General features: G+C 43.3%; 1 protein-coding gene across 4 annotated transcripts in view; it reads right to left on the bottom strand.

Moving 5' to 3' along the window:
- The window catches only part of NUP214 (nucleoporin 214), an 88160-nt gene that overhangs the window by 39020 nt on the left and 21686 nt on the right, over positions 1-27454 (bottom strand). For 2 of the 4 annotated variants that reach the window (XM_015594231.2, XM_015594233.2), the window contains exons 14-24: positions 26904-27001; positions 24033-24119; positions 23686-23835; positions 22488-22646; positions 20057-20160; positions 17874-18056; positions 17110-17195; positions 16935-17018; positions 9032-9295; positions 8053-8211; positions 5703-5802 (exon numbers count right to left, since the gene is read on the bottom strand). In XM_015594231.2, coding sequence (XP_015449717.1) covers positions 5703-5802; positions 8053-8211; positions 9032-9295; positions 16935-17018; positions 17110-17195; positions 17874-18056; positions 20057-20160; positions 22488-22646; positions 23686-23835; positions 24033-24119; positions 26904-27001 — 1474 coding nt within the window. The remainder of the gene's footprint in view (positions 1-5702; positions 5803-8052; positions 8212-9031; positions 9296-16934; positions 17019-17109; positions 17196-17873; positions 18057-20056; positions 20161-22487; positions 22647-23685; positions 23836-24032; positions 24120-26903; positions 27002-27454) is intronic. The other 2 variants (XM_006918065.3, XM_015594232.2) reach the window with 2 other exon arrangements.

The raw sequence follows: 27454 nt of genomic DNA, 5'->3' as shown, positions 1-27454 counted from the left end.
AATTTGACAATTCAGAAATGAACAAATTTCTTGAAAGACAAAAACTACCAAAGTTCACTCAAGAAGCAGATAAGCTGAAAAGTCCTACATCTACTAAGGAAAAGGAAAATTCGATGCCAAGTTCACTTCACAAGGGGATTCTACTAAATATTTATGCATGAAATAATAACAAACCTACAAAAGTCTTGCAGGATATTGAAGAGGAGGGACACTTCTCAACTCATTCTCTAAGGCCAGCATTATTCTGATTTCAAAACTAAATGACGACATTACAGAAAACCTACAGACCAATATCCCTCATTAAGACAGAGGAAAAAAATTTAATTCAACCATATATAAAAAAGGCAATTATCAAAGACTGGTTTAACATTTAAAAGTCAATCAATGTGACAAGAATATCAAGACGATTCGATGGGGGGAAAAAAGTTTTTTTCAACAAATGGTGCTGGGACGACTGGATGTTCACATGTGAATGAATGAACTTGGACCGCAACATCACGTTATTTACAAAAATTAACTCGAAATGTATCAAAAATCTAAATGTAAGAGTTAAAACTATAAAACTTAGAAGAAGAAAATATAGGGGTAAACCTTTATGACCCTGAATTAGGCGATGGTTTCTTAAATAGGACACCTAAACCGCAAGCAACGAAAGAAAAAATAAACAATTTCATCAAAATTAAAAACTTTTGTTTCAGAGGATGCTATCAAGAAAATATGAAACCACTAAAGAATGGAAGAAAATACCTGCAAATCATATATCTGATAAGAAACTTGACTCTAGAGTATATAAAGAATTTTATACCTCAACAATTAAGACGGATAACCCAATTAAAAAAAATAGGCAAAGGATCTAAATAAACATTTCTCCAAAGAAGATACAAATGGCCAATGAGCACACAAACATCTGCCCAACGTCATTAGGCATTAGGGAAACACACATCAGAACCACAACGAGATACCATTTAACACCCACTAGGATGGCTAGAATCAAAAAGATGGACAAAAAGCAAATGTTGGTGAGGATGTGGAAAAACTGGAACCCTCATACATTGCTCTTGGGAACATAAAACAGTGCAGCTTCTTTGGAAAACAGTTGAACTATTTTTGGCTCAAAAGCTAAAGAGAATTACCACATAATCTAGCAATTCTACTCTTAAAACTATACAAAATAATTAGGCAGAGACACAAATAGATACCTGTACACCAATGTTCACTGTAGCATTTTTCATACTAGCCAAGGGCGGAAACACCCGGATGTCCATCAACAGATGAACGGATTAGTAAAATGGGTTTACGCATATGGATTAGTAAAATGGGTTTACGCATACAATGGCACATCATTCAGCCATAAAAGGAATGAAATTCTGACACGTGCTGTGACATGGATGAATCTTGAAAATTCGAGTGAAATAAGCCAGACACGAAAGGACGAACAGTGTGTGATTCCAACTTATATGACATCCCTGGAATGGTCGAATCCTCAGAGACAGTAGAACAGAGGTTACCAGGGGCTCCAGAGAAGGGAAGGTACACAGTTCCTGTTTAATGGGGATGGTTTCTGTTTGGGATAACGAGAGTTCCGAAAATAAACAGTGGTGAGGGTTACGCAACACTGTTAACTGTCACTGACGAACAGTGTGTGATTCCAACTTATATGACATCCCTGGAATGGTCGAATCCTCAGAGACAGTAGAACAGAGGTTACCAGGGGCTCCAGAGAAGGGAAGGTACACAGTTCCTGTTTAATGGGGATGGTTTCTGTTTGGGATAACGAGAGTTCCGAAAATAAACAGTGGTGAGGGTTACACAACACTGTTAACTGTCATTGATGTCACTGAATTGTATACTTAAAAATGGTTAAAATGGTAAATTCTGTTACATGTATATTTTACCGCAACAAAAAAAGAAAGTCCTAACTATTCTGTTTCTACCATCCCCACCCCAGCTCTTCTGATCTATTCTCAGGAAGAGAACAGAAGCTTCCTGCTAAAACCGTAAGTTGTATACAACTACTTGCATTTATCAAACCTCATAAAAATTTGACACTAAAAATGATGAATTTTACTGTATGTAAATTATGCCTCAATTTGAAATAATTGCTAAAGTTAAAAAACAAAACAAAACATAAACCTAATCAGATCACTCAACTATTCGAAAAAACACCCAATGGTCAGCCGGGTCCTGATCGAGGCTCACGCGATGTAACGTGCCACGACCCCATCGCCACCCCTACGCCCTGGCCTCATCGCCAGTGCAAAGCCTCTCGCTCCAGCCACCTGCCAGACACGCTCCCACTACAGGGCCTGTGCTCGGAGCTTTTTTCCTCAGGATATGTACGAGATCTGCTCTCTGGCTTTTTGGTCTTTATTCAAATGCCAAGTGTCAGAAGCCACCGAAAGGCAGAATATTACTCAAGACGGGAAATCTTAGCTTAATGGTAAAAGATGGTCTGGTATTTCTGAGATATTTTAGCCACCCATCATGTATGCAAAGCACCTTCTTTGGCCACTCTATTTAAAATTGCAACTGATGCCCAGGTGCCAGCCCCTAACCCCTTCCCGGCTTTAATTTTCTCCATCGTGCCTACCACCATCTAAAATACAATACATTTCACTCATTTATTTTACTTATCATTTTCTCTCTGCGACTAAGATAGGGTTGGAGTTATGTTTTTTGGTTTTGTTTTGTTGACTGCTTTATCCCCAGAACCTCGTATGGGATACAGAAAACGCTCATCGAGTATTTGTTAAACGACGATTAAATGAATGCCAAAATTCTGGAAAGGAATGATGCGTCTGCTGCGTTTGGTAAAAACCAACCAGCCCCAAATCCCACCTCATGCGGCCCCACTTTCTTGACACCCCACGTCCTGCCGGGGCTCTATCCACGCTGGCCTTCTTTCGACCTCGCCTCGGTCATGCTCTGCCCTTCCTTCCACACACTCTGTACCCTGAACGCTCCTCTCTGCCGTTGGCCCAGCCACTTCTAGCCACTGTCCAACTTCCAGCTGAAACCGCCTTTCCTCACCAAGTTCCTTGTCACCCGGGCTCGCTCAGATGCCTCGTTACGTGCTGTGTTAGCACCCTGTACTTCCCCTTCACGGAGCTTACCACCCTGCAGTTAAATAACTGTGTGACTGGCAGTTTGGTGGCTGTCTTCTTGCTGAAATTTAAGAGCCTTAAAAGCGGGGACTCGGGATGTCCCACTACTGTGTCCTCAGTACCTAGGGCGGGATGGTGCTCACAGATGATGCCCCGTAAGACTCCGCTGAATCAAGTGGCTGAGCCTCGAGGAGTCGGAATAGCCACGGGTCTGCTCCAGATAAACTCTCTTCCCTAACGCAGGATGGTCCTGACGCAGGGAAGGGGCGCGAGGACCGCACAAAACGACAAGCTGTGCTCAGGGCCCGCGGTGTGCTGCCGGACCGGGCGAAGCCCCCGGAACCAAGGAACAGTCCTCCGGGGATGACTGTTCACCCACGCCGTGAAAGGAAAACAGGAAAACAGTCCCACCCCACTCAACATAAACTCAGCCCTTCATTCCCCACAGCCAGGCCGCTGGGGACCAAGAACGAAGACCGAGCTCGCTCGCTCGCCCTGCACGCTGCGAACACGCACCACGAAGGAGAACAGGGAAACCAAGTCCTCAAACTGCAATTCACAGAAACTAAAAGCCACGCACAAACTGAATTCCTCGAACACTCGAGGTTTTGTGTCTCCCACTCTCTGTCTCTGAGGACACCGAGCTCTGTCTATGGAGCGCTGTTCCTTCTCTAACCAACCTTCCTTTCGTCTCTAACTGGCTTGCACTTGAACTCTTCCCTGCGGGCTGTCGAGGACCCTCCTCTCTCTCGGTGCAGGACCTGAGTCCCCACTCGGGGGGATTCGTCCTGTCCTGCATCAGGCAGTCAATGAATACAATGGATGAAGCCAATGACCATAAGACATAACAAGGGTGGAACTATATAAGCTCATCTTATAATAATTCTTCTATAAGATACTACCCAGAAAAGGTTAAATGCAAAATTAAATACAGTACACTTAGGAAACTACTGCTTAACAGGATCTGAAAGTAATTTTATGACGACTGTATTTCCCTCGGGAGCTATCTTATCTCCATTTATCAATTGTGCTTAGAATTTACCTATTATTCAATAAATGATTAAAAAGAAACGACACGCCAGGCACCATGCTGGGCACACAGTTAAATAACTGTACCAAAGTCCAATTCTGTGGGGAGAGGAAGAGAATATTTCATCGAGATTGCTTTTAACTTTTGTGTCTATTTCTCTTAAGTCAAAGAAAAAGGGCAAACTCAGAACTGCTCCGCTCACGAAGCCCTCGGCCAAGATCAGCGCAGACGAACCGTTTGAGGCAAACAAAGGCTGAGAAGGGCAAAGTGAAATCACCAAGAGATGCTTCTCACACATGGCGAGGGGCAAAAACGGCTGAGAGAGACCAGACCGTATTTCCTTCACCATTAAGCCGGATCTCGCTCTTATGCCTTGCAGTGGCTTTTTTGAATCTGCCTACAATTCCTGAACTCTAATGCATAGTTCTTGCCCTTGAGAAGTTTGCAATAACCACGAATGCCATCTTGGTCTAAACAGCATACCAAAGCTTCAAGGTCACGACAAGATATGAATGTGGGTAGGCTTGTTTTTGGCTGTTGGTATGGTCCTGAGATAACTAAGAAATTCCTGGAACAGGCAGTGTTGATAAATGGACCAATGTAGAAAAAAAAGAGAAGGCCAGTGGCCTGGTGAGGCAGGGCCACCGCCTCCGGATAAAGCCCACGCAGGACGGGGAGCAGACGGCGGGTGGCGGACGGAGGGGCAGAGAGCGGGCATGGTGTGGAAAACATGTAGGGTGCGCCGCTGCTCTTCTTGCTGCTGGACACCAGACACTAATCCCCTGGATGACACTGGTCTCCTGATCCCTACATATGACCTGAGGAAATGTCCCTACGCCACAGGGGAGGCTGGGCTGGACTACGAGATCACGGCTACGAAATACGCAGAGCCACAGGGCAGGCACGTTCTATGAGCCGTGCTCCTGCAACTGTGGGCGGGAGCCAGCGCCTTGACTTCGGAACGGATTCCGACTGAAGAAAAGTAAGCTTCGGTGGCAACGATCCAGCCCTCGAACATGGCACAGGAGAGAAGCTGGACATCTCCAAACAGAGCTGCTGCCTTTCAAAATACTCTCCCCTCCACCCCCCATACAAAAGGCAAAAGAAACTTGAAAGAACGGAAGTATCCAGAGAGAAGAAATGAGAGAGGAGACTGTCAATTTCAAGATCACCACTGAGTTTTCAGGATCAATAATTTGTATTAGAACTGAAGCATCAACTCTGGAACCTCAAGAGTATTTAAAAGAAAAATATCAAGCCCTGCACCTGACTAAATAACCCCGAGAGTACCACACGTAGATTAATTCATGGCAAACAGCATACTGGGCATACATCACCGACACAGCCTGTAAAGGTTTATGAGGCAACTGTCACTGTGGCACGTTGAAGGGGACAGTCCCCTGAAAATCTAATTGTGTATCTAAGATTAGCTGTCCAACCCTTACAACCTAAGGCTCTGCAGAAAAAATGGTAACTTTGTGACAGCGGCAATGCTGCTCCCTACAGGCAGTTTGTCACTATCACGAAATAATTCATTAGCTTAAACACACTGCACAGGTGTAACGTACCCCATCGCTGCAGAGGTGGGTGAAGGATTATTCTTCAGTTCTTGCACATTTACCACTTGAGGGACATTCTTCAAAGTTGATTCAGTCAAAGTACTTATAGCTATTTAAATAGAGAACAGAGAGGCATTTTAACTGCAGCGAAGGATCAAAAGTCTAGCCACGGTAAATGACTAACCAGGCCACGGACTCAAGCAGAATACAATCTCATTACACACAGGAAGCCTACTCCAGGTAGTTCTGCAGCTCTGCTCAGTGGAACACCTGGCCTTCCCCACTCATAAAGGTCAGGATATGAGGCTTGGTGCAATTTAATCAAACGTCTTGGTCTAGGGAAGAATTCCCCGACCAGAGTTTATTTTACAGAACAGAGCTGAGATCTTGCCACATTGTTGGCTGATCCTGGAAAAGGGCAGAAAGAGCTGGAAGATTAGCAGCATTCAGACTAAAAATTTCTGCCATCGATCCACGCATTCATTCAACCATCTTTTCACACAAACTTACTACTGCCAGACTCTGTTAGGTGCTGGGAATACAAAAATGTGTATAGTTTCTTCTCTAAAGGAGCTCACGGCTTAGTGAGACACACAATGAACAAAATGTGGGAAATGGAGCTTGGACAAGAACGGGGACGAGGTTGCCAGGCCTGAAGTAAGGAATGGCAACAGGTTGATGTGACACCTGCTTATCCATCTTAGATCTGCCAGCTTTCACATCTCTTTTTCTGTGCCTCATAATTTAAAACTGTCTTCCAAGACTTGCCGATATTTTACATTAACTGTTAATTAAGAAGGCCTGAGTTAGCCCTTGGGTCTCTCCTAGCTCCACATTCGGCAGAGCCGCAAGCCGCGGCCAGGGCAGAACGGGGATCTACGGCAGCTTGCTTTTAGTCCCTCCGCCCGAGAAACAACCGGGTATCCTGCCTACGACTGTACATAGTTCACCTTTCACAGTCAAAGGTGCCTACATCTTAGAAATTTTTGCTTCCAAAATGATAACAGAGATCGTTATCATTTACCACCTCCTGCTGGGAGTGGGAAAATCCTAAATCCTGGCAGATTTTAAGTTTATAAATAATCAACTCTATCAGCTTTGATTTTGGGCCTGTTCAGCACAATGCCAAGATTCTGCTTGGCCTAAGTAATACTTACACCTTTGTAAGTATTCTTTCTATTTCCATTCTTTCAAAAGACTCTTTTTGACATGCTACCTTGCTTAAGGTTTCATGTCTATTTTAAATGCCTTGATAATAGTTTTAACATTTGAACTTTTCTTAGAAATCTTTCATTATTTTTTTATAATTTTTTTTTATCTCGTGATCTTGTAATGCACTGGTATAAACAAAATAAATAGATGAATAAATTAAGAGTGCGAGGATAGAGAGTCAGGTACCTTTTTCAAATGAAAGGCTTTGTTACTTTAACCATGAAGCTTAAAGAACATTACTTCAGCTCTAAAAACTACTCTTGAAGTATACAAACGTGACTTTACACAAACGTTGTTTTTCTTAGTTGTAACATCCATTTTTTTTCTTCAAAAACTATCATGTAAGGTAAAATGTAAATCGCTGCCAAATGTAGTAATGATGGCTGTAATAAAAGTGACCCAGGATATGCAAAAGAAATAAAAGTTAAAAAAGAAACTTTAAAGATTTTTTGGGTAGTATTCTTCGTCTCTGCATACTAGATACCACCAATGCTGTCAACTGTTGGGGGTGGGGCGGGGCTAAACGCCCTCTTGTTGAGAACCGCTGGCTGGTACAACGTGGTCACCAGTAATAAATAGGTCCTGGGGCCAAAGCCCTAGCAAGCTAACGCAGAAGCCTGGAGAGCCACCCGCCACTGACGGAATGCAAGTCCTCACTATCCCATCTGTAAAGGCCACGTCTGCCATCTAAGAAGAAGCTGTGCTGCAGCAGAAAGGGCCCAGGGTGGGCGTCTGGGCTTTGTTACCCACTGGTTGGGTCACCTTCACCTCTCTGAACCTCGTATTACTCAAATGCAGAATGGGCACGCTAACTGCCCACCTCAAAGGTGGTTGAGGTCCTTAAGATATCGTGAGATAATGTGACTATTAGGTGATCTAACTGCAAAGATGAATTTGGGGCTGAAAGAGATTAATCAAAAGTTGGGATTAACAATTTCATCAAAAAACCAGGATTCCTACTTATCTGAATGTGGCAGATCTAACACGTCCCCTTAAAAGGAAAAAGTTTCAGACCTGATCTCTGCAACATCAGTCTTCTCTTTGGAAGGGCAGCGATGAGAGCCAGGTGTTTCTTGGCACCTGCTACCCTGGCCTGTGACTCAGCTCAAAATCAGCCTCCGCACAGGTGTGTGGCTCCGGTCCCTACCTGGCGCCTGACTGGCCATCTGCCGTCTCAGGGCTGCAGCAGCGGCCGCCTGCGGAGCGGAGATGGTGTGGGAAGGACCAGGGGCGCCGTGCTTCACGGTTTTTGTTGCGAGCATTGTGCTATCGGCCCCCTGAGGAATTTTGCTAGCAGACGTAGACCCTGAAGGAAAAAGACAAATTCAATAAGCGGTGAGAAAAGAAAAAACACATAAGTTAAAACGGCAAATTCTCCACGTTAGGTTGCAGGGGAACTGTGAAGATTAAAAATCCTGAAGCACTAACGCAGAAAAGTACCAGTCAGCTTGACGGGCCGGCACTTCTATCTTTCAAAGATGCCATGTGCAGCTTGCCTGTCTCCTCTATCAGCTGGAGCACTTCGCATGATCATTTCCCTGATCCTGAGCAAGATGGAACCTTTATGCCAACGACACCAACTCCCTGCTCTCCTCTCGGCAACCCTCCGTTCCAGTACCTCACTCATGCTTGGTCTCTGTCAGGAGTCGCTTCAATGCAAAGCCCTGACGCTCTGAACTGAAGGTGACGGCACAGTGCAGGCCGCTTCGGTGAGCCAACACCGACCATGGGTGCCGCGGCTGGCGAGTTCTGAGGCGGAATATGGCTCCGAGCAGCGAGCTGACACGAGCGAGGATGTGAAAGGCGTGCATGGGACGCTATTTTCTACTAAAGGAAACAGCCTCCTCCTCTCACCCCTGAAGACCCGTTTAAAATAACGCAAGCTGGACTCAACAGTGAAGTGAGGTCGTGGGAACCTAGAGTCTCTTCTTCCTCACGATGTCCCACCAACTGCTTTCCAGGAGAACGCACCTTTTGAATTAGTCTTCTAACTTCTGGAATCTTAGCAGAAATGGGCTGGAATCAACGACTTTTTGGTGTGATAGTATAAAACCCAGTTACCGTTCTTTCATGGGTCAGAAACCTCATTGGGGAAAAAGGTCATTTCCGGTCTCACTGTTCCTCACCTGAAGTTCCCATCACACCAGGCGGACCAGGAACGAGGTGGGATTTAGCAAAAGGAGCCGCCGCCTGGGGCAAGAGGCCGGGCTGGACGGAAGAGGTGCGAACCACGGGGGCGTGCCGAGGGGCCTGGACCACCGCGTCGTCATCTTTACAGGGCGCCCGCGTGTCTTCGCTCTCCAGAGACTGAGAGATGGACGACGTTGAGCTGACCTCATCCAAGTCTTCGTAATACCTCTGAGACAGGAAGGCTGATCGAGACAGGCTGGCTGCAAAGCCCATGACAAACGCGAGTTAGATACCTCGAGGCAAGTCCGAAAGCTATGTAACTTTCACATCGATAAACATCCCATCTGTAAAACAATTTAATTATTATTTATTTTAAATGGAAGCGGCTAATGCCGAGTGGGGACAAAGATGGTTTGGGGGTCTCTGCTTCACTGGGCTCTGAAATACCAAGCTATGCAGGACAAGGACATGTTGATTGTGGCACGAAAACGTGCAACGTGCAAGACAGAGCGAATGCCGGTGTAATAGGGGACTGTGAGCCCCTGCCAACCATTCTCGCGGGCAGGACAATGACACAGCAGAAAAGTAACGGATAATCGTCCTCAGCACAGTGACAGTAAGCCACACTGTTGCTGTCGCTTTCCAACGACAAATTTAAATTTCTAAGAGCAGGCCTGATGTAAACTGGAAAGAAAGGTCCTCCGTCCCGTTTTAAACATTTCCGGATAAATCTAATGATTCTTTTAAATCAGACAATTAGATTTAAGATAAAAAATCCCTGAAACTAATCCTGACCTCCCTGCTTTTTCCTTCTTTAAACTATGAAGTAACGCTTTATGCCATTTTATGTCATTTTACTTTCTACCATGAATTTAGAAATGCACGTTACTGTTTGTGTCTATTGGGGAAAAAAACGTAAAAACAACAAAAATCCTAGCCCTTTCTCCTCCTCAAGTTACTTAAAACAGCACTGCTAATATTTACTGACTTGTTTACCCTAGAGACACATCACTCTCTAAGATTTTATTTGTCACAACTAAATGTGACATAAGCAAATGAAACTGAAAACCAATACTACATGCTGGGGCTGCGCCATTCAATTTGGCAGCCGTTAGCCATCTGCAGCTATTTCAGTTAAAAATAATTCAAAGTAGATAAACAAGACTTTAAATCCTTAGTTGTACTGGGCACATTTCAAGGGCTCAATAGCCACGTGCAGCTATTATGTTGAATAACACAGATACAAAACACTTCTATCATTGCAGAAAATTCTACTGGACAGCGCTGGACCAGAGAACTTGGACACAAGTAAGTATGCGGCAGGCTCACTTAGAAATTCCATCCCTAACCACCAGCACCAGCAGCAAAACTGCAGTTAATGCTGATGAGAACTTGCTTCACGCCGCGTGCTGCACAGAGCATCTATACACATCCCATTCAATCCTCGCAATCCCCCTGTGAGTCAGAAATTGCTGTCATCTGACTTCATGAGCAACGCTTAGAAAGGTTAAGTAACACGTGAGTTTGGTAAACGGCGGGGCCAGAATTCAAACCTGGTGCCTCTGACACCTGGCCCTTTGCTCCCTGGTGCCACACCAGTGGCTACGTTGTTAGATGGTTGTTGCATTAGATGGCAAAAGGGATTCTGCAGACATAATTTAGGTTACTAATCGGGTGACTTTAAAATGGAGAGGTTAGCCTGGATTATCCAGGGGGGGCCCAATGTAAAATCGCAGGACCCCTTCCAGGCAGAGAAAGGAAGTGAACAGGAAGTCTGATGTGGCAGAAGGGGAAGGCAGAGATCTGGAGCTCTGGGATTCAAGGTGCTGTCGCGCGCATGTGGATAAGGGGACTGGAGCGTACGCCAAGGCATCGAGGACCTCAGTCCTGCAGCTGCACGGACTGGAACCCTGCCGACAAGGCCAATGAGCTTAGAAGTGGAATCTTCCCCAAAGCCTTCCAGCGAGAGCTCAGCCAGCCAATGCCCTGACTTCATTCGGCCTGTGAACGCTGAGCGGAGGGCCCAGGCGAGCCACCGTGCACCTGAACTTCTGACCCATTCAACTGTGGTATCATAAATGAGTGGTGTTTTAAGCCACTACCTTCGTGATCATTTGTTATGGCATCCACAGAAAACAAATATAAACCCCGTATTCTCTTGGGGCCACAATGCCCTCAATAATTTCTCTAAAATCCTAGTTCCTAAAAGTCAGCATCAAAAGATGACGCAGATAACACCTTTGAGAATTGAACAGAGACAAAAACTGATATTAACTACGTAACTTCCGAGGTCTGATACAACCTGGGGGTCTCTCAGTTTCCTTCCTTATCTTTCTGATGCCATTCACTGGCTTTGGGTGGAGGAGGCTCCATTAATTGAAAGATGCAATGGCCATGCTCACTCGCAGAGGCCAGGAGCCTGGACTGCTCACTCTCCCAAAAGTGCTGCCCCCACAGCTGAGACTTGCCTCTCCCTGCTGTGGTCAAGGATGCAGCTACCTTCCTGGTTTTAGAAAGGGGGCGCCCTGTGAAATCTAAAGAATCTTATTGTTTAAACGCCGGCTCAGATTAGGAAAGGCAGAAAGCTACATTAACAGGAAAAGAAAAAAGAAATCATGACCATCTCCGGAGATGCAACAAACTCGGCACCTACGGTGAACGACAGAGAGGTTCCCTTGGAGGTCACGGCAAGGACCCGCTCCCCACTTTTGTTTGACTCTGCGTTGGAGATCCTACTAGTGACACGAGGTAAGAAAAATAAGTTAAATAAAAAGAATGAAAAGGCAGAAACAAAAGTGTGAGTATGTGTGGAGGATATAACTGTTCCCACAGAAAGTCAAAGAAATACCTGCAGACGCATTATTTGAATAAATGAGCCAAGCCAGGATGCTAGATACAGTCGACATACACAACGAATAATACGTCTCTATATACCACATCTAATGTAAAATGTGAAATGAAATTTAAGAAAAAAAGGCCCACCAGTATAAGAGCATCAAAAATATTGAACTCTCGGGAATAAATCTAACCAAAAATATGCATGTCCTCCATGCAGAAAACATTAAGAGAAAGTCAAGATAAATATACACCGAGTTTAGGACCTGAAAGATCAACACTGTACAAATGTCAATTCTAACAGGATGATCTACAGATTTAGTGCCATCCAAAAGAAAATCGCAACTATTCTTTGAGGGCTGACGGTGGTAGAATTTAACAAGACAATTCTGGTATTAATATGGAAACAGAAAGCACCAAGAAGAGCCAAAATGTTCTAGACCATGGGTCGGCAAACTACAACCATGGGCTGGATGCCCATTTTTGTAAAGTTCTATGGAAACCTAGACATGCCCATTCATTTACATCTTCTCTATGGCCGTTTTCCCATTAGAAATGCAGAGCTGAGTAGGTACAATACAAACCACATGGCCTGCAAGGTTAAAATATTTACTATTTGGCCCTTTAAGAAAAAGTTTGTGAATCTTGGCTTCCAGACTGTATAACTTTGTGATGATGGAATGCTCTAGATCCATGCTTCCCATCACAGTCGCTGTATCAGTCACATGTGCCTACTGTGTACCTGCAATGTGGCTACTGGAATTACGTAACTGAATTTTTAACTTTATTTAATTTTTATCAATTTAAAGTATCATATTGGACAAGACAGACAGAATTTAAAAAAGAACAGCACCAAGACTTATTTTAGTACTAGTTAAGGCTGTGTGGTAGCAGGGGTCTCTAACCAGTGTACGAGACCTACAGACCTGCACGCATAAGGATAATTGATTTACAACAAAGGAAAGGAATTTTTTCAATAAACACTGTTAGACAATCAGGTACCTAAATGCGAGAAAATGACACGTGAGCCATACTTTATATTATGCAAAAATCAATTCCAGGTAATGTAAACAAAGTATGGTATATTCGCACAATGGAATACCATTCAGCAAGAAAAAGGAATGAACTACTGATATATGTTACGCAATGCGGGTGAACCGCACGAACATTACTCTAGGTGAAAGAAGCCAATTTACAGGCAATTTCTTAAAAAGGCAGATCCTCAGGAAAGAAAGCAGACCAATGGATGCTGAGGGCAGAAGAAAAATTAACTACAAACAAGCAGGAGGAAACTCTTTAAATGATGAAGATTTTCTGAAACTGGAATGTGATGATGGTCATACAAGCCCACGAATTTACCAAAAACCATCGAACTATACACTTACAACAGGGGAATTTTATGATATGTAAATTATACCTGAATGAAGTTATTTAAAAAAATCAATTCCAGGTAGATGGATCTAAATTTGAAAGGCAAAACATTAACATTTCTAGATAATAATAAAGGTATATATACACTTTTGTTTCCTAGCGATAGGGAAGGGTTTCTTAAAGAGAACACAATAAGTACTAACTGTAAAAGAGAAGGCTGACAAATCTTTTAAAATTAAGAACTCATGTTCACCAAAAGATACCATTAAGAGGGTAAAAGGCAACAAAGTGAATGTCTACAACTCATATAACCAAAGGGCTGGTATCAAGAATATCTAAAAAGTTTTACCAATCAGTAAGACATTATCTGATAAAGGAGCAAAAGATTTAATCGGGTACATCACAAAAGATATAGTCACAAGGAAAAGGACTGACAATAGCAAGCTTGGCAAGGACGTAAAGCAGCTGGAATATTCAAACCTTGATGGGAAAAGTATAAATTGGTACAACCACTTTGGAAAACTGTGTGGCAGTATCTACAGAAGCTGAGTACATGGCCAGAATACAAGCCATAAATTCCACTCCGAGCCACGTGACCAAATAAAAGGGGGTACATGTGCCCCAAGGGACAAGCAGAAGAATGCTCAGAACATTCCATTCTATTACAGCTAAAAACTGGCAAGAGCATAAGTCTCCCAAAAGGAGAATGATAAACAAATGCATTATATTCATACAACGGACTACTACACAGCAACAAAACAAAGGAGTAACAGCTATACCAACAACATGGGTGACTCTTTCAAACCTGATGTGAAGCAAGAGCAATCCACCCAGAGGATAAATGAATGGACTTATACAGTACAAGAAGCTCCCCCATCCTGCCCCGCCCCGCCCCAACAGGCAAAACCAAATTAGAGTGTTTGGGGAGGCACGCTGAAATAGTCAAACTGTCAAGAAAAGCAAAGATAAAGGAGAAGAAAGGGAAAGAATGCAATGCACAATCCGGACTGGATCCTAGATTTCTTAAAAAGAGTGGCTCTGCAGGACAGAGGGCAACAGCTGGCAAACTGTGAGTATGGACTACGCAGCGGGTAATAATACTCTACTGATGTTAAATTTCCTAAATCTGATCACTGCATCGTGGTTGGATAAGACAACATCCGTGTTCTTGGACATGCGCCAAAAAAATATTTAAGTGTAAAGGGTCCCGTCTGCACCTTATTTTCAAATAGTTAAGTGAAACTAGTAACAATAACGTGTGCCTGCATGGGAGAGAGAAGGGCAACAAAGAAACTGTGGCAAATATTAGTAAGAAAAATGGGTGAATGGTAAATGGCTACTCGGTGTTATTATTCTCCAAACTGGGGGTTTGAAATTTTTCAAAATAAATAAAAATTTAAAATGCCAAGAGAAAAACAAAGCAAGGGCAAACTACCATATACATCATATAGTAGTACCTTTGGGGCGCAGCAGGACTGGGGGTGCACAAGAAGGGGGCCTAGGGCGCTGACAACGACAAAGTTCTGTTTCTTAACCTGGGTAGAGGTTACACAGATAGTATTTTTGTGCATTTTTCTGAATGTGTTATATTTCACAGTTTTATAAAAAGTTAAAAATGTTTACATGCTGAGTTATTACTCTTTACAGTATATACCCTAATGTTAAATGAGTATAATATGCAGTTATCTGCTTAATGTCTGTATTCTCCTCTTAATCAACTGTTTTTGTGCTCAGAGACTGTCTTTCTCTTATTTATCACTGGAACAAAGTAGGCAATCATATTTGTTGAATGAATGATTAAATAAATCATATAAATCTCACTTCTAAAAAATCTATTATAAAAATACATTTAGAGACGTGGTTAAAGATTTGTGAACATGAATTTCCAGGTAAAATCTCTGCAATAAGATTAGCACTTCGCACAATGGACTGGATAAGCCAATTGTGGCCTCATGCAAGAAAAGACTGAGCACTTGTTATAAGATGCATGTTCAAAGAATATTTTAAAACAGAAAGCAGAGAAAAATCTCATGAAATTTTTAAAAATTTTCTCCCAATTTTTTATTGTGGTAGAATATACATAACATAAATCATGCCGTTTGAATCATCAAGCGTACACTTCACTGGTATTAAGCACAGAGATGCTGTGTGCAGCCATCACGACAATCTATCTCCGGAATTCTTTTCACCTCTGTCCCACTGGACACTAACTCCCCGAATTCTGCCCTCCCCACAACAGCCGCTGGCAACCACCATGCTACTATCTGTCATCCTAGGTTCCTCACGTAAGTAGGCGCACACAGAACCTATCTTTTTTGACTCGCTTGTTTCCTTAGCATACTGTCCTCGAGGTTTATCCACAGGGTAGCACCTCTCAAGATCTCTTTCCTTTTTAATATACATATCTACCCCATTTTGCTTATCTAGTCATCTGTCAGTGGACGTCTGGCTTGCTTTTTACCTTTCAGCTACTGTGAAAAATGCTGCCATGAACACGAGTGTCCAAAAGATCTGTTTAAGTCCCTGCTCTCAATTCTTTTGGGTTCTACCCACGAGAAGATTATCGGATCATATGGTAATTCTATTTTTAATTTTTCAGGCAACATCAAACTGTTTTCCACAGCACTGTACCATTTTACATTCTTACTTATAGTGCACAAGGGTTCCAAATCTGTCCACATCCTTGTCGGCACTTGTTATTTTCTGTTTCATAGTAAGGGTTCATAAGTTTCTAAATTAAAAAAATCAGGACATAATATTATAAACGTAATAGATCCAACCTCGTTTTCAAAAAATTTACATATGCAAAGAAAAAAGTTTAAGAGTAACCCAGAATGACTGGGTTAAGAGTAATTTTAATTCTTCTTTATACTTTCCCCTATTTTTCCAGTTATCTACCAAGAGAATGTTTTCTTTAGATAAAAGGTTATTTAAAAAACTCACTTGTCTGTGACTATTACCTAATTTAGCTTTATATGTTTACAGAAAAATTAATCGAAATACAGTAAGATTAAATTTCCTTCTGCTATTTTAATTACCAAAAAGCATCTATTGTTGGTATAAAAAATTTCAACTCGAAACTGGATTTCAAAGAGAAAAAGCACATATGGGCACTAAAGCAAAGCACATTTTTGCCTGCAGGTGCACATGACATATTTTAAAAAAAGAAAACTGAGATAGTTATCTAGATAATTTAATGGCAGAAACAATTTTTCTCCATCAGTTATATGGCTTCTTTCGGCAAGTGTTTTTAGCTATCATTCTCTAATCAGTGGGTTTTTTCTTCTTCCTCAAGAAGCCTTTTTCCAAATACAATCTTACTGAAAAGCCCACACAAATCAGAAACGTCGAGCTTCTAAAGCAGAGGCTATGGTCCCTGGAGCCGGCTCAGCCTCCCCCACACCCCTGGGAATGACTGCCACATAACCTGGGGGCTGTAGCTAGCAGTGGATAAGCCGAACACACTGCTGGAGCTGCCTGGTCCAGCATATGCAAACGGCTTCCTACTCCAGAATGCACATGGACAGATTCTGGGGACATTTTCTCTATCCCCTATTAAGAACCAAAAGGAAAACATAGACACAGACACACACAGACGCGCGCGCGCGCACACACACACACGCACACACACAAACACTCCACTCCCACACCTTGTACTGGATGGTTTATGCTAAAAATTCCAGTCCCCTTTACCTGGAGCAGTGGATCTCACTGGTGGGGTCTTCCTCTTGGCCAAGAAGTTTCTCAGTTGTGCCTGTTTCACAGGGGACAGTTTAGCTGCAAGAAATTCATGAACCCGTGAGTGCTTAAGACTCGGTCAGTAAATGAAAGAGACAAAGAGAGAAAAGACTGGGAAGAACGCATTTACCTGGTACTTTGGGCAACGGTTTAGTGTGAGATTCTATGGTGGTTTTCAACAAGGCATTGCGCAGGCTTTCGAGGTCACTGTCAAAACTGAACAGGATAGTGTTACATACAAACCAACTACGACCGGAGAAATCTTACGCTATCCTAAACATAAACGCAAGCGATGAGAGCACCCCAGTACAGAAACAGGAAACCTGACCGACTGATGTAATCAATCCAAAAAGAAAGCGATCACAGCCTTAGTACTATATAGCACCCAAGGTGAGCACAATGGTGACAGTGCTTCAGCAGAAAGGGATTGAAATCTACACACTCGGCCTAAGGGCAGGAACACGGAACCACCTTGGGAACTTCCGGGGGAACTGTCTTAACAGCTAGGGTCTGAAAGTTTCCACACTTAAGCCAAATGACAAATCTAAGCTTTGAGACAAGTCAGTTAATTTTCAATAAAACAACGATACTATTACACTACGGTCTCTGCTACCATCTACTGAGCACCTATTTCACAGGCACCTCCTAGGTGCTTTCTAGACTTAATTTAACTCTCCAAAAATCCCATGAGGCAGGTATTGCTATTCCTCGTCTTTAGGCAAAGGAACAATGGATCAGAGAGGGCGAGGAGCCTAACCAGGATGACACAGGCGATACACAGCAGAGTCACTTTCAAATCCACATTTGAACCAGTTGAAGACTATTCCACCTCACTCCCAAATATTCGTTCGTTCATTCAGCTGTATTTACTGATCGGCCCAGTCTCCCGCACACCTGTGAGTGCTGCTCTGGGTGGGAACCGGGGGAAGGCTCCACTGGGAAGTCTGGTTATAAAGACGGAGCTGCTGGAGACTGTCCACCAGGTGATTCAGCCTCTTCCTCTGCTGGTTGATGATTTCCCGGTTGTTGGCCAGGGTGTTAAACAGTGTCTCTCGCTCTGGCACAAGCAGGCGCCTGCTGACGGCAATGAGAAAAGAATCACACGGGAGTGCTTTGACTAAAGGAACCTCCCACAGAAGGAAAAAATCAAAGACTACCACTGTCCTAGTAACAAGAATAAAATGGAGAACTGCTCGTGGACAAAGAGCATCAAGGAATTACCAGAACATAAAAACAGGACAGAAGCCTAACGAGGATAAAATGTACCGAGGAAAGAGCAGTTTGGGATTTCGCAGGCCAGGCCTGTAGGTGTGATCAGGTGACACCTCGAAGAAGCGCCGAGGTGGAAAAGGGAGACAAGTCAAAAACAGGAAACGTTCATTCAGTTATATACTCAGGACGTGTGTAGTTTCTGTGTATAAATTGTATTCGATAAAAATAAAAAGCCCAGGGGTTCGCTGAATGTCTGCGGGATCAGTCAGCTCTCCACAGGGCTGTCAGGAATGGTGGGACAGCCCCCGACTTAGCGGCAGGGAGTAACTCACGCGAAGAACTAAAACAAGGACAGTTCCCCGTCTTTCTGGTGACAAGGTAGTTCAAGATAAATTTTTAAAAACACATTTTGATAGGGTACGAGGTAATACTCAGAGAAGCACCTAAAACACAGCCGTGCTGGAAAATTGCGTAGATTTAAGAATCTGAACTCTGAAGGGATTTTTTTTTTTTTAAAAGCATATTAAGTAGCAAAACCATGGAACTGTCATAAGGAAGAAAGCCTGGCTCCTGGGCTATCATTATGCACTTTTTGAAACAGTCAACTTATTAATTGGCAAAGAGAAACTGAACCGCCCAGCAGAGAAGAATGCGCACGCTGTCAGGCCAAGTCATCCTCTCATGTGGGGTTGTACATGAGTTCAGAACTAGGGGAGCAAGCTGTGAAATCTCCAATGGGGCCCAGCTGCCACGGGGGCCAAATGCTGCAGGCCATAGGCTGCAGAATCCTTCCCTGCCAGTGTCCAAGGGCTCGAGGCTCCCCTCTACCTCCCCAATCTGTGCTCCGAACTGAGATCCTTCAGGTCGGGCAGAAAGCCTTTCTTCATGTGGTACAATATAATGTATTAAATTCTGCTCACAGAATTTTAAGCGCATTCTAGCCCTGCCCCTGACATCACACCCAGTTTGCTCTACTTGAAAGTCCCAAAGCTTTGTAAACAAGCTTGGTGTTCCTTGGTGTGTTTCCTCACACGGGTAATAACAGTAATCGAAGGTAAGTATTTCAGAAATTCAAGCGTTTTGATGGCTGATCCGTGTTTCTATTTCTTGTAGGCACTTCACTGCTCTACAATGTAGTGCATTTTATCCCGTCTGGAAAATATATGGCATAAAACCAAATATCCAGGGATAGAAGGCCGGGGTAAAAGGGTTTTCTGTACTTTTTCATCATTTCCTCTCATCCTATTAGCCATATTAATTAGAAGTATTTCCTCAAAAAGAAAATCTGGAATATACAAAAAAAGAAAAAAAATTCTCTTAAGCCCGTCTCACAGATATATTTATGAATATTGACAGCTTGATTCCAGCCTCTTTTCCATGTTTAGACCTCCACACTGAGATCACCCAGTAGGATTTTATGTCTTACCTTTTTGTATTTTATGTATTATATACCTAATAATTATAGTTACATAATTACGTATTTTGTACATTCCATGGAACATAGAAAATGTGTTTAACGTAATTTTTTGAGAACATGCTAGACAGGGATTACACAGTAGTCTGTATTTAAAAAAAAAAAACAAAAAACAATCTCGTTGAGTGTCATCAGAGTCACTCAGCCGCAACTCTAACTTTTGGATAACGAGGTTCGATCCAAGTTTTCACTTTCGTAGGTTGGGTTGTGATATAAACTCTAAATTGTTAGGAGCATTGCTATTATCTCCGTAGAACAAATTTCTAGAAGTAGGATGACTGGGCCGATTAGGACAAACGGGTGTAGGTTCTTTTATAAAGGCTCCTAAGTCATCTTGTCAAAAGGCAACCGCCCATGTACTGCAGCCTGCGGCTGACGAGACCGTGCTCACTTTTGTTTTTTCTTTTGCTCCAGATGCCGATCCCACTCCAAGTCGAGCACGTCGTTCACGTCTTGGACAGCAAATTTCACATACTGATGAAGGCGCCGAATTTCCTGCAAGAAAAAAAATGAAAAGGCAAATGACTCAGTTTTTCAGCAGCTTGGAGGAAGATGTATCAAAACAGTCAAAATAATTATGAATTAGTTTTATAGTGAGAACTCCAATAAACACAACAAAAACCATAATATATTCACTAGAACATTACAATTAAAATGAAAAACAGAAACACAGCCTCGTTGAGTGTGTGACAGAGAGGTGGTGTAAGGAAACATGGGTGTGTCGGCCCAGGCCTCTGGGGAACAAGTGTTCTTGCTTAGTTCTCATTTTTCAGCTTCTCTAAGTATCTCAACATGGTCTAGGAATTTTCCACTGCACTCTGGTGCTCTGACACGGCACCCGTTTAGTTTCTACTCTCCCACCCATGAAATTAATCGTACTACGAACAAAAGTATCCTACAAAATAGTGCTGCAAATGATTCTGAACAGAGCTATTCATAACAAAGAACACATAAGCCATCTCCCAGTTGAGAAAAAGTTATTTCTTCCCCAAAACAAAGAATCATATCAACACCAGAAACTGAATTTACCATTATTGAAATTCTTACCTATTAACTTACTCTAGGCCTGTAATAATTTTTTTTAAATTTTGGCCCAGTGTTAACCTTCATGGCTATATAATTTGACTCTCAAAAATTAAAGATGGAGCATTCCATTAAATATGTATACAAATGAAGACAATGCGCTATACACCAGGAAAAGCTCTTAGCATCTGTACAAAGATCTTTTTGTGTTTAAATGTATTTTCGGGATTATTCTTGGATGAGAGTATATGTCCCAAGTGAAAAAGAGAAAATGTCATTTAAAGAGAGCCACGCTGATTCCAGAAAGTAGCGGTAACTTTAGCATCAAATACAGACTTCAACTAATACCTGATTACGGGGAGGCCCTGACTTTGAACCCTTCAAATGTGATCATACCCTGGACATGAGCTGATGCTGTTTCTCCCGAATTCTCTCCTGACTTTGTCCATCAGAAAAAAACAACTTTTAAGGCCTACGGCAAGTCCTTTTTTGTGGCTTAGCTGCGTCCCCATCTGCAATCCTAGAGCAACATATTCCACACTGTATTTATACGTTCATCTTTCCGTCACTTGTAGGGACTGCACGTGCAGCGGAGCAGTTAAAGGCACATGCTCTGAGCCAGACTGCCCAGGCTCAGGGTCCAGCATCTCTTAGTGGTGAGACTTGGGTAGTTCTGGTATCTTTCTTTTGTACCTGGCATGCACTTGATACATGCTAGCTCTTACTAAAAAAGAAATAATTTCTTTCTGAATGGGGCAAGTGTCCCCCAAAAGCGCTGTATGCTTTTCTTTAAGTTTGGATACAGAGCAAGAGGCGAAAAGGCATGTAGGAAAGTGTTAACCGATGCAGCACGGAGGCCCATGACTTGATGAGTGGTAGGCAAGGGGTGAGCACTGTCTTGCTAAGGGCATTAACTCTCACGGCGGGAGAAAGCAGCTCGGAGCACCAGCGGGTGGGACGCAGCAGGGAGGCCTCCGCCTTTCCGGGAGAAGGGACTGGGCCATTTTCCTACTGTCAGTAAGTTTAACAGTGTGGATGGAAATGGCGAGTTTGCTGGACAGAGAGGATTCATCACACTCAGACCCCCACGTCCCGGGTGAGGGGGATCAGTGCTGCCACCTGTGCCCGCTTCCTACTGGGATTCTAGCCAAATGCAAGGACATGGAGATGTCCCCCATCAAAACTTGTGATACAACACTTTGGAATAAATCGAAAGATGAAAACAAAAACCAGATTTAATGAAGACAGAGAAAGAAGAAGAACTGACAATTAATGAGGAAAAAAAGAACTTTGCTAAATCATGGCGCACAGGAAAGAATCCAGGCAGGTGGAAGTCTGGATTCTGGTTCCACTCCTACTAGCAACAGTACCTCGGGCAAGCTCCTTAGCGCATGAGGCTCAACTTCCTTAACCTGTACAGTGGGACCAACCACTCTCATCTGGCAGAGCAGTTGGTTTTGAAGACTAGAAATAATGTGTAAAAACTACTAGCGGAGGACCTAGTGCTCGCTGAACAATTGCTACTTTAATGATCATTAGCCACGGTCTGATTTCTAAATACATCTTTTTCAAAGTGTACTTTCTACCAAGCCTAAGGTTTACTTGAGAACTCTGTTTTTGTTTAATCCAAAGAACACTGTGTGGAAAGCACCCTTTTCTCTGTCGCAGTGCAGGAAGTCTATGGAAAGTGGGTAAATTACAGGAAATGAGCACCGTCACAGAGGCGTCACCCAAACCCGCACGCAGAAAGGGGACACAGGGGGTCTGCCGGACAGCGCGCTCCGACTGGCCCCTCCCACCTGGAGTCGAGCTTCGCTCCTGGGGTCCAGGGGTCTCCTGTAGAGCAGGTGGAGATACGCAGAGTCGCGGTTCCTCTCGTTTTGTTCTCTGGCTTCTTCCACACCAGCAAAGCCCTCAAGCAAAGTTGTTTTCAGGGTGCTTATATCTCCATGAAGAGACTAGAAAAGGTATAAGACTGTGTTGATACAACGAGTGGTATTTCTAAGGTAAAAACCTTTCTGTCTGGATCAAAGAAGGCAGTGATTCCCAAACAGTTCACATGATGGGTATCTGAGTAGTTAACAGTCAAGCAGAAAAGAATTTCACTGCTTAGAAAGAAAGATGCCAATGCTCGTTTTTATCTTCTCATTATTATTTTTAATTTTTTTCCTTTTTTAGTCTACCAATGTTCATTTTTAAAAATTATTTTTCTTTCTCATGATAAAACATATTCTAACAATCAGAAACCCAGAAAACAAGAACAGTATTAACAGTATCTGCAATCCCGCCACCGGAAGACGATCCTGCTAACACCTGGAGAACTGTCCTCCCTCAGGCGTGACATTTAAGACCAGAGCTCTGGAGTCAGTCAGTTAGAACTGGGATCCTGGAGCTGGCACTCAGTAACTGGGTGGCCCTGGGCACATTATTTCACCTAAGCCTCGGCTTCCCGACTTGCAAAACAGGAAGAATAACAACAATACCTACCACACAGGACAGTGGTGAGGATTTGAGGATAATGCAGGTGAAGCGTTTAGCCCGGTCTCTGGCACACAGTAAGCAGTAATAACACAACAAATAACACTACTAACAACTATTTGATATTTTTATATTCTACATGCTCTTAAGTGTTCTTTTTTTTAAAACCTAACAACTTACTACCAAAGTATATTTTCAAACATACCTAAACTAATGACTATAATGGTAAATTTTTATGACGTGCCTTGTACGTGTCAATGAACTACTATTGTTCCATGTTCCATGAGAAAACTAAAATGTAGAAGAGGAGCTAGATTAACTTGCCCAAAGTCACAGAACTTAATGTTAAGTGCTAAAGGTAGGATTTGAACTTAAGACATCCCCGAGTGACCTAGTCAGCTGCGTAAAAAACAACGCTGATGGTCCCCGAAGAGAAAAAGTATAGACTCCCATGGAGCGCTAGGAGAAAAAATTTTTCAAGTGCAATTCAACTTCGGAACTCTATCGATAAGCGCAAACCTCTGTGGTCTCTTTAATCTCCAACAGAAAAGTGTGCAGGTCATCCGATTCTGTCCGCAGCATCTTCATCTCCTCAGGAGTGCCCACTTGGAAACAGGCTTTCGAAGTTCGGGCTTTCAGCTCTTCTAGCTCCTTCTGGAAGTGTGTGATCTGTAAGCCACAAACGATCTGTAACATCAGTCTGAACGGCACGAGGAACGTCACTGCTACTGGGCTCGCTAACAGCACAGACTCTTAGGACGCGCCAAGGTTCAATGTCAGAACGAAACAGTCACAGAGGAGTCTGCACTCAGAGCATTCGCATCTGTCAGACTACTCCTGGAAATAATCTGCAGGGACGAATTTACCTCCTCCCCAATTCCAGCCATCACAGGATCTGACTCTTTCCACTGATGTCCCTGCTTTTCTGTAACAGGAGGCTGAAGTGATTTTGCCTGAAACGGAAGGCAAAAGATTAAAAAATAGATCCCCTGCCCCAAGTTTTGGCTTCCTGAAGCAGCGGTACAACGTCTATCACAGGGAGTGTCACTCTCATAAGACGGTCATTGTCCCATCGTTCATTCTTCCGAAGCTGCATTTACTGGGTAGACACTGGGATAAAGACATGTTCAGACAGTGGAGAGAGAGGTGAACAAGATCCATGTGGTCCTCACTCTCACGGAACTGAACTTCTGCTGCGATTAGACAAATAAAAAGCGAACGAATCCGATCATGTCAGCTGGAGATAAGTGATATGAAAAAAGTAAACAGGGACAAATAAAGAGGGTAAAAGCGGCACTACTTGAGATGAGATGGCCCAGAAACCCCTCGCTGAGCGCTGCCTCTAAACTGAGACTAAAGTCAGGGAAAAAGCTATGGAAAGGTCTCGGGGATCACCTTCCAGGCAACGACAAGGGCCACGTGCCAAGAATGTGAGGCAGGAAAGGCTCTGGCATCTTCGAGGAGAGAGAAAACGCAGATGTGGAAACAAGGAGGTCGGGGGAGGCCAGAGGCGGGCGAGCCGGGCCGCGTAAGGCTACACCAAGGAGCCTGGGTTTGATTCTATGCGCTGAAAGCTACTAGTGGCGTTTTAGGAGAGTTTAAACTACTCTGATTTATGATTTCTAAAGACCCCTCTCGCTGCTAAATAGAGCACAGATGACAGTGAGAGGCAGACAGACTAGTCAGGAGGCTGACCAGGTAAGAGATAATGGCCTCAACTATGATGTTAACAGGGGAGCCGGAGACATGGGTTTATGACACGCACTGCATCAGGGTGGAGCTGATGTGAGACCCACGAGTATGGACTGCGGGGAGGGACTTCGGGGTTCGGGGCAGAGCAGACTACCTAGGTTGTGCTATTCACTGAGATGGGAACCTAAGAAAGGAATTGGTTCTGGGGGAGACAGAAATCGAGACTTGTGCTTTAGAGATATAATTTGAGTTGGCTTTTAGGTTCTTTGATAAGCTACAGCAACTAACATATAAAATGGAGTTTTTAGACTGTATCGGCATTCGTTAAAACAGCAAATATTTAAATAGCACGTGCCATGCATTATGCCAAAAGCCAGACCTATAGACTGAGTAGTTACTGTGTGCCCCACCTTGTGTGCTGGAGGCAGGAGGGGGTTGATGGAAGGAGACAGATGGAAAACCCAAGACTCCTATCCTGAGGGCGCTCAAGTAATCAGGTGGGAAACTGACACAAAATCCTTTTCAAGTTAAACCTAAAAATAAACTGGGATGAAAAACTGCATTTCTAAATAGGAAAAGTAAAATAATAAAGCTTTTAAAAAAACATAGAAAAATATCTTTTTGACCCTAGAATAGGAAATCATTTCTAAAAACGACAAAAAGCACTAATTATAAAAAAAAACCCCATATATTGAACTACATTAAAATAAGGAACTTGTAGTCATCAAGAAACCACAAAATGAAAACGAAACGGCAACTTAAGGAGTGAGAAAGAACGTGCTTAATATGTGCGCATTTGTATGTGCCCAAGAAGGAACTAACTCATAAATCAATAAGAAACAGACAGACAACCCAATAGGAAAATGGGTAAAATACTGAACATCCCACAAAGGAAGATATCCATGTGACCAATAATCGTATGGAAAAAAAAAAGCTCAATTTTACTGTTTATCAGGGAAATACTAATTAAAACCACAAAATACAATAATAAACCAAGATTGGTGAGGATGTGGGGCAGCTGAACTCTTACACCCCTTGTGGGAAGGGACTAAAGAGAATTAATGCAGAGTCTATGACCCAGCAATTCCACTCCGATGTACACGTCCAACAGAAACGCATACATGTTCACCCAATATGTCGATCAGCACGGTCACAGCAGTACTATCCACAGGAACATTGCGGGAAGGGACTAAAGAGAATTAATGCAGAGTCTATGACCCAGCAATTCCACTCCGATGTACATGCCCAACAGAAACGCATACACGTTCACCCAAAGATGTCGATCAGCACGGTCACAGCAGTACTATCCATAGGAACTTACATCTGGAAACTACTCAAATGCCCAGCAAGGGTGGAACGAATACCTGTAGTACGGTCACCCAATATGATACGGATAAACTTCGCACACATAATGTTGAGCAAAAAAGCCAGATATGGAAATACACACCGTGTGATTCCCTTTATAGAAGGTACAAACAGGCTAAACCAAGCTGTGCCGTTAGAAATCACGAGAGCGAGTCTCCTTTGGCAGGGGGGATGGGCACATGCGAGGGTAATTCTGGGGTCCCGGTAATGTTTTATTTCTTGATCCCAGTGTTGGTTACCAAGGTATGTTCGGCTGGTGACAGTTCACTGAAGCGCATTTGTTATCTATTGCTTGTATACCTTTTCCTCTGTGTGCATTACATGTCAATAAAAAGTTAAATAAGTAAAACTGGAATAGCAGAGAAAAAGGGCACTGAAGAGATGTCTTAATTACTTTGGGAATAAAAGAAAAACATCAGATGCTACATATTTTCAGACATAAAGAGGACATAACAAACCGACAGCATAGTACAGGTAAGCTCAGGGACCAGCAGAGAAGACAATTCCGACTCTGGAGTCGGGATAAATGACTTTTATGAGCACACATTACAAATACTTGAAGGTCATGGATTTCCTATCACATAATGTAAATTCTAAGACATAAAAAACCATTCTATAAATGTGTGTGTTTGGGGCAGTAAACTAATAAGCACAGTGCTGTGAGCTGAGGTTAAACGTACCTGGGGAGAGCCCGACTTTGCCACCGGAGGGGTGATCCTGGGTGACTTCTGCCCCACTGAGGGCGCCGGGCTGGGACCGGCCTGAGCAGATCGCCCTGCTGGAATCAGAGGTCACTTAAAACAGACAGCATTCGCTCCCATCATTTCTCCCATCACAAGTGTCCTTTCCTCAAATAAAAAAATAAGTTTCTCATCATCTCTGGCCCCCTTTATAATCTTTGTTTGCAAGAGTGATGTCCACAGTTGCATTGACCTCTGCTCCAAGATAACTAAAAAACATATATTACGTTTTTAGATGTGAAGCTCTTTTACAGAGCGTCTCTGACAACAGGTAGGTACACCTGTGGGCAGGCCCGGAGTCTGGCCATGTGGCCCATCCTTACTCCCCACAGAGGCTCCTGATACACCTCCAGGACCTGGGGACAAAGTTAAAAACCATCAGATAAGAACAATAACCCCCATCACCTTGTAAAAACCCCGAGGGGCTTCGGACCCTCCTGGAACGCTCTAGTACAAGTCTTACTCTGTCAGGCATGAGAATTCTAGGGAGC

The sequence above is a fragment of the Pteropus alecto genome, unplaced genomic scaffold (assembly GCF_000325575.1).
Source record: "Pteropus alecto unplaced genomic scaffold, ASM32557v1 scaffold67, whole genome shotgun sequence".
NCBI classification, from domain to species: domain Eukaryota; kingdom Metazoa; phylum Chordata; class Mammalia; order Chiroptera; family Pteropodidae; genus Pteropus; species Pteropus alecto.
The sequence above is the reverse complement of the archived record's forward strand: the minus strand, read 5'-3'. Positions and strand labels throughout refer to the sequence as shown.